Genomic DNA, 13,922 nt, shown 5'->3' with positions numbered 1-13,922 from the left:
GTACCTGGCCCCGCCTACTATCCTCGGAAACGTAAAATGATTGGCTAGAATCTAAAGTGTATCACAGCTCAGGGGGAAAAAAAAGCACCGAAATGTGCGCTGCTTTTCGGTCTGGTTACTACAGTTTATGACAGGTACCGTTGGTACCCATCCCTAGCTGTAATGCTCCAACAATCCATCAAGCGGTGCAGCTTCATAACTTAGCAAAGTCATACTAAAACATTTTTTGACAGATTTTTGAGCGCCGTGTACCACATAAAATCAGTTTGGTAATAACAATGGCCCGCTTGCATGCGCTACCAAAAAATGTGCTTTGGTGTGTATCTGACGGACGCAGCTGTTTCTATGTGTTTGGACCTTTTGTCCACATGTAAACGGCTTTTCGAATCACCGAAAACGGACATTTTTTAAAACTCCTTTTTTGCGTTAACGTGTGGACCAGGAATACAGAGTTGGTCACTCAACGTGAAAGGTATGTGCCTTTTTTCACATCACGCTGTGCGCCACGTTATTGTTTACATGAGATGAATTGCAGAATGGCAGATATTCAGATTAACAGTATTTTGTCTCTAACTGCAGGTTTACACGCTTACATACACGCAGTTAATGTCCCTCTATTTAAAAAGGCAGAGGCGTCACGGTGCAATTATTTTACGTGTAGTTGTTTTTTTCCTGTGTAATAATATTCAACATTGCTATCGATACATTTTTCAAAAAATGCCTCTCTGTGAAAAATGTGTTTAAAAACATAAAGAATTGTGGGATACTGTTTGTCCGTGATTTGAACCGGGGGAACAAATTGTGGCAGGATCAGCCTGATATTATTTGTATCCCGCTGTAACCTTACGGCATAAAGAGCTAACATCTTGAAAATGTCAGGAGTAGTTAGTCAAGAACTAAAAAGTGTTTGTGAACAAAAAATCCAGAATGTGGGATACTGTTTGTCAGGATTTGGACAGCCCAGCGCGTGCTCCCGACACAGGGGAAAACCAATTCTGCCGGGGTGACCTACCTTGGCACTTGTGCAGGTGAAGCCAAAGGAAAGATATGCTTCACCCTATTTTCTAGTATTTGGTTTGGAAGGAAGTTGGTTTGGAAACATATTTGACGATGCTTTATCTTCTGCTTTGAGTTTGTGTGGGAGCCCCGTCAAAAACCTGTCCTTTATGGTAGCAGTGTCCAAGCGTTTTGTTTGTTTGTTTTTAATTCATTAATTGCTCTGCGCTCGCCTGGGGGGCGCGCCCCACACTTTGGGAACCTCTGGAAGAAGAGGATTATGACAAGAGCAGCCTTTCCTTGTCCATGCCTCCCAGCTGAGGCTTTCTCTGCATTCACCGCTAGATGTCCCCACGTGGTCGACATAATGTGGTGCCGACAACTCCAAAAGGCAGTGAACGGGTTAAAGCAATCCCTGGCAGGGAGTGGGCGGAGATTCCAGCTGGAAGCAAACCGAGAAAGCAACGCTCAAATCTGAAAGGAAAATCACAGTTGAGCGCAGTTTTTGTTCGTGTAATTTGGGACGGGATTTTTTCTTCTTTTAGCGATCTTTGAGTGGATTTGAAACGAGAGGTGCTATGAAGCTGAAGTGTGAGAGCAGTTGTCAGCTGAGGGTAGAGTAGACGTGGAAGGCTGCAGAGGCGTCAGACACTGAAGCCTGAGTTAAGAGAGCAGATCAACAGGACGGTGCAGAGCGCTGACTCTCACACTTGAAGACAATGGAACTGCTGTCCCTCACCTCACACGGATCATTCACTGTGATGAGCCCCAAACCCGCGTGTCTGTGGATGTGAAATGGTCTAAACACGCCACACTGTTTTGATTTGCACGGATCAGCTGGACTTATTCTGGTGAGCGCGCTGATGGGAGAGTAACACGGTGCCATCGGTTCCTGAAGAGATACGAAGCCGGTGTTTCCCTAAGCCTTTAAAAACACCCACAGGGACACCATGTGGAGCCTCGGGACGTGGATGTTGCAGGCGGCTCTGTGTTGCGTGCTTCTGCAAACAGTGCTGCCCAGTGCCAGAGGTAGGACGCAGGACTGTCTTCTTCTCAGCACAAATCACTGCCTGTTTTTGCAGCGGCCGTTGGGTTGTGTTTGGATCACACACGCGGAGCTGGAGCTCCTCGAAAAAACACTTCGAAGCCTCTGACAGTGATAAACGAAAGGACTACAGGCCCTAGGATAGATAAGGATTATTTTTAACTGTGAATCATGCAAAGCTCCTGTGGAAATAAGATTGGAGCAAGATAAGATTTTTTGTTATTTATTCCCCATTCAGTGCCAAGGAAATCAACCTTATGTCACGCTTACCTTTAAATGGCCACACAGTCAGTCAGACAAATGTTTGAAACTATTGATAAATTTAATTAAGAGCTCACAAAGGCCATGATCACTCCAACTGATGTTCAGCTGCTAAATCAGAGGCTCCATGATTTCATATGAACAAGCAGCATGTTAAGAATATTGGCTGAGATCTTCATATCAGTTTTTTTTTTTTTTTACATCCCCAAAAATCAATGTTTGCATCAGCCCCCAAATTCTGTACTCAGTTATTCTAATAAATATGGAAAAGATGGAACTGAGCATCACAGGTCCTGTTTAACCTTTGACCAAATATGGGCTGCATTATTATTCGTTTTTTTAACCTTAGGGTCTGTTTCCTTGGTCATTAATTTGAAATAGAAGTGCAACCGTGATAGGGATGAAAGTAGAAATCTAGCTTCTGCTCTGTTCCCGTCCCCCCTCAGGTCTCAACATGTGCATGAGTGGCAGTGCTACTTCCTGTGAAGAATGCCTCCTGATTCACCCCAGTTGCGCCTGGTGCGCACAAGAGGTATGGCTTAGTTGATCGATTATTTTCATCATGTACATTTACTTGTACAGGTCCAGTGAAGTGTGGGATGCATTCAGCACTTTTTTTTTTTGACCTTTTGGAAGCAGTATGAGTAATCAGGAATCTGAGATTTGTTGCTTTCTATATGCAGGATTTTGGAAGGGGGCGCAGTCTGACATCACGGTGTGACTTTAGTCAAAACCTGTTGAAGAGAGGCTGTGACGAACACTTCATTGAATACCCAACCAGCAGCATCAACGTCCTGCAGAACATACCCCTAAGTTCAAAAGGGTCTGGGTCAACCCAGTATGATGTGGTCCAGATTATGCCACAGAAGATCTCTCTCAGCCTGCGACCCGGTAAGAATCATAAACATTTCATATTTAGGATACGGGATAACCTTGGAACATTAAAAAAAAAGTAATAAAAGCATCTCTTATAAATAATGCAAAGCTCACTGATTTTTTTCATGCAGGAGACCAGACGTGGTTCAGCCTGCAGGTGCGGCAGGTGGAGGACTACCCGGTGGATCTCTACTACCTGATGGACCTCTCTCTTTCAATGAAAGATGATCTGGACACCATTCGCAACCTGGGCACTAAGCTAGCCCACGAGATGGGCAAGCTCACCAGCAATTTCAGGCTAGGCTTCGGCTCATTTGTGGACAAAAACATGTCCCCGTTCTCCTACATGGCACCAAAGTACCAGGAGAACCCATGCAATGGGTAAGTGGTGGCAAAAGGAATCGAGCTCTATAGCTGTAGGTGAAAGAGATTTACTCTGTGGCCACACTCTGTTTTTGCACCTTTCTGAATCCTGTACTCTGCATCTTTTTTCTTCATATTTAGAAGGCAGATGGAATAATGTAGTTCTTAAAAATGGCCCTAGTACTCCCACGGTCCCCTGGGGCTGGTGATGCAGGCAAACTGAAAGGGAGCAGAAGTGAAAGAGTAGAGAAAGCTGTGGTACACAATGTTTGCCCTGGAGGTGCGGCTAACTCTGTGCGCATCACTTCCCATTTAGGTTATGGCCTGGGCTGTGTGTGTGTGCCATGTTTAGATATTTTTGTGAGTGTGTGTTTGTGCATCAGTCACAAAACAATAAGGCACTTTAGGGAAAAACTAAAGCGATTCCTGCTAAAAGATCTCCCTTCTTTCATAGCTATCCCATTCACTACATTAGAAAGAGTCTACAAGTACTGTATATGAAGTGAATCATAAGATACGCCATATTTAACATTTAAGCTTCTCTTCAACACAAACAAACCGTCAGAGCCAGGATTTATGCCTTTAAAGACACTTATTGTGTTTTTTAATTTCCAAAAATGTAAATAAAATCTTAACATGCAGTGTGTCTGTCACCCTGCACAGGTACAAGCTGTTTCCCAACTGTGTCCCCAGCTTTGGTTTCCGCCACATCCTCTCGCTGACTGACAAAGTGGACCGTTTTAACGAGGAGGTGCAGAAGCAGATGGTATCTCGCAATAGAGACGCACCGGAGGGCGGCTTTGACGCCATCCTTCAGGCTGCTGTTTGTAAGGTGATGATCTTTCCCCTTCTGTTCATTTATGACTTCATACTTTTATTATTGGCCTAGCTTACACGTAAGCTTTCCTTTACATGCAGTTAAATGATTTGCTTGTATTCATTTGGCTTATGGTGTAAACTGTATGCAATAACCTGAAGGAAGAGAGGATTATTATTATTATTATTATTATTATTATTATTATTATTGAGCAGTATTAGGAGATTTATCCAGGACTTCATCATTTCTTTTGTACATGTGCTCAGAGGTTGTTTGTAGAATATGAAATAATTAATGAACCCCACATGTGTGAACTGTTTACGCTAAGATTGCATGTGTACTGTTTGTGAATGGGGCCCTTTTTTAGTAGCAAAATCCAACCGTGTCTTTGTTCTGTGTGAAGCTGATGTACCTGGAGAGAGCCCACACAGGCATGGGGAGAGCATGCCTGTGTGGGCTCTCTCCGTGCAGAGAAGTCTCTGAGCTTGGCTGGGAGTCAATCCTGATGTTAGTGATATTAGTGAACTCAGTTTCTGTTTTACTGTAGCTAGTCTTGCAATTGTTGACTTTGGCAGTGAAAGAAACACATGTAGGCTATGCACTTGTGAGTTAGCATAAACATCACATTGTTTGTATTCTGAGGGGAAGAAAAAGTTGTCCTTCACACATTAGTCCACAGGCGTTTAGATGCTACTGAGAGTCAGGGAGGTCAAATGTTGCGGAGTTGCACTACAACCAGCTCAGTGTTCAATACATAGAAAAAAGTTTCATAAAGTATGTTTGAGTAGTCTTCTATTGGACCCTTTGAAGATTTATTTGTTCACAGTTGGTAACAGGTCTGAGGGACCGCTCCTGTGAGAGCAGCTCCTGTGAGAGCAGCCCCTGTGACAGGCATCCTGCCTATGTGCTTGTTAATTAAAAACATCGGGGGTGGAGATGACAGGAAGTACAGTCTGGTGCAGCTGGTTAAACATGAGGATGAGTACCTTGCGGGCCCAGTCATATCCCCGTGTTCCTCTTCCAGTTTAATTACTTCTAAAGGAGGACCATGACTCCTTCCAGTTGGCTCCTCTGTTGTAATTTACTTAATTTGCACTGTTTTAGGCCACTACTGGTCATTTATCAGTCTCACTCACTGAGGCAGTTTTTTATTTAGGTTTTTATTTACAAGCAGCATAAATGCTTCCTCTTCTACAGTACATCCACAATAACAGGAAAGGCCACCCATCACACACCTAGATGTAGATATCAGTCTTATGACACAGCTGTGGTTCATCTTCAGAGAGGCCTCTGATAGGTGCATCCACGGTTCTATTGTGCACTGCACAGGGCAAAAAAATGCCGAGCCCTCTTTTCTCATTGGCTGAAAAGCTGTTTTCACGCATCAGTCAGCACTCTGTCAGCGTTCTCGGTGCCCCCGCCTGTTGTTTCCTGTTGATAAAAGCAGAGAAAAGTCTGGCTTGTTGTACAGTAGTGGACTTGAGCACATGAGCTGTGTATCATTGCTAAGCTTTACCAGTCTATCAAAGAGTCAGCATCATGTGATTCAGACGTGGGTCACTTGTTCTTCGTGACAATGGAGTTGGAAGATGCGGAGTGAAAACTGACATCCAGCTCAAAACTCCTCTGACGTTTTTCTAATTTCTCTGCACCAACACTTAAATAAGAATCACTGAAGCATAAAAAGGCATCTAACTCAAGGGATGTAGGCCCTTTTCAGCAGTTATTATTAAGTAGGAAAATAGCCACAAAAGCTAAAACCATGTGGTACCTCTCTGTAAAGATGCACATTTTAACGTGGGGGTCTGTGGGGATCATTGGACTCAGTCCCATTAGTGGAACGGCACTTTTCAACATTTCTGGGTTGGTTTCTTTTTCAGCCTTGGAAGCTGCTGCTTGGTTCTAATGATGTTGGCGATTTGGATGCTGGTATTTGTTTTTTGTAGCTAGAATTATCTCCATTAACTTACTCCTCCCATTTACAGGAAAAAATAGGCTGGAGGAAAGAGGCCCTTCACCTGCTGGTGTTCGCCACAGACGATGTACCTCACCTCGCTCTGGACGGCAGGCTCGGTGGTCTTGTCCATCCCCACGATGGACAGTGTCACCTCAATGACAACAACGAGTACAGCGCTTCCACAAAGATGGTAAGAAGACTGAAAATACAAAGTAGTATTCAGGGTTCAGGGATTTTCTGTATTGTGGTTCATATTGCTGGTGTTCAGTAAACGTCAGGTGCTTTTCACTGCAAAGCCCACCCGTGAACAGATGCTGGAATTTGCAGCATTTGGTCACTGAAAGGCAAAAAAAATATGACATGATGAACATCCTGCATACTTTCAAGGCTTTTAGGATAGTTTGCTTCCCTTTTCATGGCCTTCTGTCTCCACCCAGCTTTTAGCCACACTACATTACTAGATTTGAGTACTTCTTTTTTTTCTAACTAATTCAGTAAATAAGTAATTCACTAAGTTCTCAGGTAAGCAGGTAATCACAATAAAATGCTTATTAATGACAAGAGCCCGTGAATGGTCCAAATACACAAACACACCTGGAAGCTTTTACAGGAGCGTGCAGAGATGTGTGTTGTTGTTGTTGTTTTTGTTTGTTGGATTTTAAGCATCCTTGTTCAAATAACAGCTGATGAAGAGCAGTATTGGTATGAGATGCGTTATCCTTCTGACATCAGTGGATTCGTTTCTTATATTCGGTAAAACTGCACAAAGACAGGCTTTCAGACACAAGTTCATTAAGGATTTCTGTAGATGCCAGAAGACTAATGATGTAAACATGGATCAAAATCATGTGAAAGGCACTCGCTTCCATTTAAAGTGGAAATCATTTATTTGTAGCTCTGGTTTATTGACCCCTTAAGACTTTTTGATGCTGTTTCATGGTGAACTATACTCTGTACATATAGAGTTGCCTTGCACACTCCATATCCTCCTCTCTTATTCCAGGACTATCCTTCTCTGGCTCTTCTCGGGGAGAAACTGGCAGAAAACAACATCTTCCTCAACTTTGCTGTGACAAAAAGGCTGTACGTGATCTACAAGGTACTCTGAATGTTTGTCTATACAAGCTAAAGATCACACATTCTAACAGTATTTAAAATCTTAAACCATCAGTGGTGCCTCCTGTTTTTTTTTCCCCAAAGAATTTTACTGCACTCATCCCAGGGACCACAGTAGAAATCCTTGATCAGGATTCCAAGAATGTCATCCAGCTGATTATTGCAGCCTACAATGTGAGTAATGCAAATCTGTGCAGCTGAGCATCTGCTTTCCCGCTGGTGGGAGTGAGAAACCATAAACCATACCGTAAAAAAACCATAAGCAACGTAATTTGTGTGTTACTGATACGTACGTATACTTAAAGGTAGCCGTGTTACAGGCGCTGTTCGAGGGGAAAGAACCTTTTGCAGTATGTATTTTTGTATGTTACCATAACGTTTATGTTACCTTACGGATTAAATTAAACGTTAAAAATCCTCACGTGTAATGTTTCTGTGTAAATATCTCATATTAAAAGTGAAACGCATACGGCTTAAAATCCGGTGCGGCCTGTACAAGTACAAAATTGATTTTCTTTCTAAAATTAGAGCATGCGGCTTTTAATCAGGTGTGCTCTGTAGTCCGGGATTTATGGTACTTCCATGCTTTAAACGCTGCATGGTCGTACTCTCCCGCACTCCATCTTATCCATTGTTGATCTGCACACATCTGTTACCATGGACATCACACGCACTTGCGTCATTGTCATTAGACACTCTCACGAACAAAATCACGGTTTAGTAACGCAGTGTGTTTCGGAAAAGTAACAGTAATCCAATTACTTTTTTGCAATAGTAATCCCTTACTTTACTCGTTACTTGAAAAAAGTAGTTGGATGATCCTTTGCTGCCCATCTCTGCTTATATGTTTAATACTTTCCTCTAGTCTTTGAATTATTTTTTGTGAATTAGGTGACAGTTCAGTCTCCCCTGTCCTCTAATGAAAGTTAGTCAGCCTTAGATCTACATCAAGTGTCGAGTAAGCAGCGACCTCTGAGGCAGACCAGTGAAACCAACCTAAATTGCAGAAAGTTGTAGTTCCTTTAGCAGCCACTCGAGGCAGGCTCAAAAACCAAGACAGTTTCCATAGACTCCCATTTTAAATTGGCCCAGTTTACAACATTAAAAGCCATGCTAACAGTGTGGTACAAAAAATCATTTTGTTCTCTTCAGTCGCAGGTAGAGTTATCTTAATGCAGGCTTCTCAGAATTGTTCTAACTCATGGGCCAAATTAGATCTGACCAGTAAAAAGAAAACCACAAAAACAAGATTCATATAACATCATTCTATTACTTAGTTTAAACTTGGTTTGCCTGACGTACGAATCTGGATAAAAACTGCTTTGTGGAGTTGTGATGGCAGCGAGGGCTACACTGATACAGAAGTGCACATCGTGCTTCCTCCGTGGCCTTTTTATTTAAAGCCAATCATGTCTCCCTGTGCCTCGCTGCTAAACTGGAGCCACAGCCATCTGATTGCTTCTTATTAAACAAACAGCTTTCTGAAACCAGGAAACTGCAGCTCATGCTGGGAAGCTTTCCCTAAATATTTTTATGTGTGGGCGAGACAGATTTTTCTTTTCTCTTGGCTGAGTCGGTGCATTCTGAGTGGCAGAAAGTTGTGTCAAATGCACACTTGACATGCTCAGTGTGTAGAAGCAATGCTGAATGAAGCGCTTTTAACTCGGGGCCTGTTAATATTCCAGCTGCCACGTTATATCCACCTCTGAGGTTTGATCGATGGACGGGCTTTTCCAAGCGCCGTAAGGTTCCTCCTCAGGTCTGACTGAGGGACAAAGCTGCTTCATGCTGTGATTGTGTTAAGGGTGATGAAAGTGCAAGTGTGCGGGAAAGAGAGAAAGCGAAGGGTCGAATGAAGTCATGCTTATCCATGTGCATCAAAGAACTCTCCTGATTTGTTCCTGGCACTTTTGCATTGCAGCGCTGAATGAACAACTGCAAACTGAGCGTGCACATGTTCCGCAGAGGCAGCTGTGCAGCTGTGGTATTTCTTGTCCCCACACAAGCCACCTGCATCCACGCACAGCACTTGAGGTTGTGGTGAGATTGGCTATAAAACAGTGTCTAACCAGAGAAATGCTTTCCTCCTGTTTCACTCGGTTTTCCACTTAGATGCTCAAATATTGTTAAAAGTGCAAAAAGTCCTGCTGTTGATGGCTTATTTTACTTGACCTTAAAAGTTTCTGTTTTAAACCCTGGGTTTATTACCACATATGACTGAACTCTCCTGGCTGTGTTCTCCTTAGAACATCCGTTCGAAAGTAGAACTGTCAGTGTGGGACCACCCAGAGGACCTCAGCCTTTCCTTCACTGCCACCTGTCAGGATGGAAACCCACTGCCAGGCCTCAGGAAGTGTGCTGACCTGAAGATAGGAGACACTGTGAGTTCTTCTCCACGCTTACCTCATGTTATAAATGTTTCATGTGTCCTGCTGGCCCAGAAAACGTCTGAGTGCTCGCTCACACGCTTTTATTCTCTTGGATTATGAAATTCAATCTGTGGTTTTAAGAGTTTAAAGAGAGAAGCGATTGCTTTTTCTCCATTGGATGCCTGTTTTTGAAGATTTCCCAATGTGTAGATGTTACTTGGGCAGAGCTGCACAGTTACAACAATAACGCAAATCATTCAGACATTTCAAGTCTTTTTATTTTTTTCCATCTATGGGAACCAAAAAAACTGCAAAGCCCTTAGTCTTATTTTGAAGGTGAAGTTGCAGATAAGTGTTTCACCACTTGCTTGCTGTTGTGTCGGCCCTTCACAATTCAGCCAGGTCTTTAGATCAGTGTACATACTGAGTGGTGCTCTGAATATAGCGGATTGTCAAACAAATGAAGGTTTTGATTTAGATCTCTGAGCTGCTTTTGCTCTATCTGAATTTGTTTTTTGTTTGTTTGTTTGTTTGTTTGTTTGGTTTTTAAAGCATCTCTGCTGCTGTTGGGCGTAAACATCTAGAAGTTGCGGTCACATGATTGGGTGTACATATCATGGCACACCTAATCTATATCTTTCAGTCTAGGCACAGGCACAAACTCACGACTCACATCCTGTTTTCATTTTTGTTTTATTCTGGAAGTTCAGTCGGGAAGTGCCGATTACTATCTCAGCTGGGAAAGTGATGTTTACAGCACCAAAATTACTTGAAAGCAAATGACAAAAGTAGGGAGGAGGAGAGTTTAAACAGCGATGTTATTGACATTGATTGTGCATATCATATGGCAAATGAACTTTAACCTCCTAGGACCTGGCGTCAGCATATGTGGACATCACATTTTGGGTTGTGTAGACTACAATACAAAATTTTGCTCTACAAGGGCCTGATTTCTCTTACGAGGACATTATACTGCCACTGTTCTATTGAAATTTTAAACAAATGTCCTCATATGTAGATATCAGACCCTTGTAGAGCAAAATCAGGTAAAAAGATAATTTTTACATTCATCTGGTCCCAGTCAGACCAAATAGCAAAGAGAAATTAAAAATGCATGCCATGAAAGAGTTCGGGTCTTGGGAGGTTAATATCGTCCACATGAAAAAACTGCAAGAATGTCCATATTTGTGCACAAACGTGATTCCTAATCTGTGGAGCTTGTAGCAAAAGGCAGGATAGATGGAAACAGTGTTTGAGAATGTAAGACATTGCACAAAAAATAATGATTTTGTGCAATGTCTTTAAAGTTGCTGGTGTCAGAGTATTATAGAGAGAGACACATCAGTCAGTCCTGAACTGAAATCAATGGGAGAGTTCAGCAACGGCAAAGATGGAGGTTCAAGAGGGGAAAAAGCTTGCAAAACATATTTTAGGGTCAAAGTTACTAAACTTTATATTTCTTATTTTTTTTGATTTGTTCAGTTTTGACTGGTATTTATCTGCATGGACAGGTAAATGGACTGATTCTTATACAGCACGCCACATTCACACAAGCACTATCTTCTATGCTTTTCTTTTTTTAAAGTGCTTTCTAACTAACCCATTCACACACTCTCATACTCCAATGGATGCAAGGATATTTGGCATGCAGACTAGGTGGAGCCAGGGATTGAACCACCAGCCTTCCGATCAGTAGATGACCTGCTCTTGCTCCTGAGCTACAGCATGTAGTTAACTGTCCCGAGCCACTTAAAATGACTGAGTACTGTTATTTTTGTTGAAAGTAGGTCATAGCCCAATTTAAGATTTTCCAAAATAAAATCGACAAACCGCAAACAACTACATAAAAATGCCATCTACGAAAGTATACTTCTTTTCAGCACACTTTAGCTTAATGTGACACAGTTCACAAAGTTAAACACAACCTAAAAAACGTCCCTGACTGCTTCTGCCAGGGATCGAATTATGTGCAGCAACATGTAGCTCTGATGGAATGGAAAACATTCATTTTGGTTCATGTATTGGAAAAGGTCACTGCTGGCAAATTTGTTTGTTTGTTGAAGTATATCATTTCCAGTGTGTGGTATAGTATCTAGGAGGCTGTCTAGGATCGTGTGCATGTTTTGGTTCTTAATGGTTTTTGGTACTCAGCCTGAAACAAAATAGTGGATGTTATGTTAAGGTTTGAAGTGCCAGTATTGGATTTTTATGTTTTTTGTTAATTAAAAAATCTAATTCTTTTCAAAATAGAGGACCCAGTCACCCTAAAATCATCATATTTAATACTTGATGGGTCATACTTGCACTGAGTTCCTGCCTGAATGCGTTCAGCCAGAGGCAGCATCTGCACACTCTTTGCATCCTACCTGGTAGTTCCTTCTCAGGTTCCACTGCAGACGTCTTAACACCTACGGCCTCTGCCTTTAGTTTAAACTTCAGCAGGTGCACTGCAGTTCAGTTAGTGATATCAGGTGATTGTTGACGGTTACTTGCTGAAATAATAATAAATCTGAGTACACAGCAATGCCAAGTTATGGCAAACGTATTCTATTCTGGCGAAAGTGATATTAATAATTTCTGTCAACACCTAAGCAAACAAGAAAACGCACAGTGGGACCTTCTTGGGGTGACTTCCTGTGAGTTGGAATTGAGACTGGATTCAGTTCACAGTGGATATAGCTGTGGGAAACACATTATGGTTCATCCCCGTCTCTATCCTGTGTTCAGATCAACAGTAGTACTGAAACAAAAACCCAGCTCACCAGTCTCTTACTCAAACTGGACTTTCTGGATTTTCTTCCTACTTGCTAGTAGTACCTGCTGCAGCATGCCCTGTAGCAGGTACTAGACTGAAAAGTTTGTTAAGATTGAGAAGTTTTATTTTCAGTCTTAACTCATCTTAAAGTTAAGACTTTCAGCAATTTTAAGATTATTTAATATAAAAAGAAGATATTATATTGATAAATATACAAAGAATAGAGTGTAATTAAATCTTCCAACAAACTCATGCATACTCATAAATCAATACCTTTGAGCACTGGTTTGTGGAAACTGCAAACAGTTTCCCTATATATTTATATTATTATATATATTTAAATACAGTGGCAGGGAAGGTTTTTATATAGAGCTTTTATACTCGAGCGCTCAGTGCCCTCAAACATGCTCATATATTCCCAACAATGTCATGATTACCTGCAGATTAAACATGCAACTGTTGGTTTCTGGACAGCTGACAAGAACCAGCTAAACAACAATAACAGCTGGTTATAAGTTTACATTAAGCTTGCTAATGTTAGGCTCAAGGGTCCTAAAAATCATACTTTCCCTTAGTTAAACAGTTTGATTACGTTCTCATGTCGCACAGGAGTTTATTCACCAAGTATCAGAGTACAATGTTAGATCCACTTCAAGCTGCTACCCTTCATCTCCTTTCACTGCAAAGGACAAAAGACATGAGCAGGCCCGGCTTGAAATTCCAGTAATTTATTGCTATATTTTGCATTTTTTAGCTGGTGTATGTTTAACCTTTATAGTCTATGAGAGGTTGTCTCTTATGTTAAGCACTTTGGTATACCGCTGGCTTTTAAATGTGCTCTATAAATAAAGGTGGTTGTTGTTGTTGTTGTTGTTGAGCAGTCCTACTGGGTTAGCTGAAACTTAGCTATCTGGTTATGCCAACCTCAATACTTCATTGTGTTAGTCCACGAACCAGTTTGTGACATTATAGTATTTACATCCATCTTTTATTCTGAGTTAACCAAGGTGAGTGTTTTTTGTATGTTTGGTGACAACATACAGAGTAATTTTAATGGACTTACACTTTAACATTTTGTGTTACTTATGTGTTTTTCACAGCCTTGCCTTTAGCAGTTGGGGGTCTTTTCAGGTGACAGGTGGTTACAGTACATCTTAATTGTTTTGTGTTTTGCACTGGGCTCTTCGTGGCAGTCACTTTGTATTCTGTACAGGCCTCAATTGAGATCTGAATCTTTTGAAAATGTTAGCGAGGGGTAGTTTGATACATGCGTCACACAGCGAGACTTCAGCAGGGTAGAATGCTTCTCTGAAAACCCCCTGTGCTCTTCTCTTGGCCACTTTATTTTCCTGGGAAGGTTTTGGGAT

The 13,922-nt window shown here is 41.8% G+C and overlaps 1 protein-coding gene across 1 annotated transcript in view; it reads left to right on the top strand.

The window, feature by feature from the left end:
- The first annotated feature begins 1,408 nt into the window (after window positions 1–1,408).
- The window catches only part of itgb5 (integrin, beta 5), a 41,168-nt gene continuing 28,654 nt past the window's right edge, over window positions 1,409–13,922 (top strand). The window contains exons 1-9 of the mRNA XM_005746251.1: window positions 1,409–2,025; window positions 2,749–2,834; window positions 2,986–3,193; window positions 3,310–3,559; window positions 4,205–4,373; window positions 6,344–6,505; window positions 7,319–7,414; window positions 7,516–7,605; window positions 9,678–9,812. Of these exons, the coding sequence (XP_005746308.1) occupies window positions 1,947–2,025; window positions 2,749–2,834; window positions 2,986–3,193; window positions 3,310–3,559; window positions 4,205–4,373; window positions 6,344–6,505; window positions 7,319–7,414; window positions 7,516–7,605; window positions 9,678–9,812 (1,275 nt within the window). The 5' untranslated portion in view covers window positions 1,409–1,946. The remainder of the gene's footprint in view (window positions 2,026–2,748; window positions 2,835–2,985; window positions 3,194–3,309; window positions 3,560–4,204; window positions 4,374–6,343; window positions 6,506–7,318; window positions 7,415–7,515; window positions 7,606–9,677; window positions 9,813–13,922) is intronic.

Source organism: Pundamilia nyererei, unplaced genomic scaffold (assembly GCF_000239375.1).
Source record: "Pundamilia nyererei isolate P.nyererei 1_Seehausen unplaced genomic scaffold, PunNye1.0 scaffold00176, whole genome shotgun sequence".
Classification (NCBI taxonomy): Eukaryota; Metazoa; Chordata; class Actinopteri; order Cichliformes; family Cichlidae; genus Pundamilia; species Pundamilia nyererei.
Note: the sequence above shows the minus strand (reverse complement) of the source record. Positions and strands in the feature narration are given on the sequence as shown.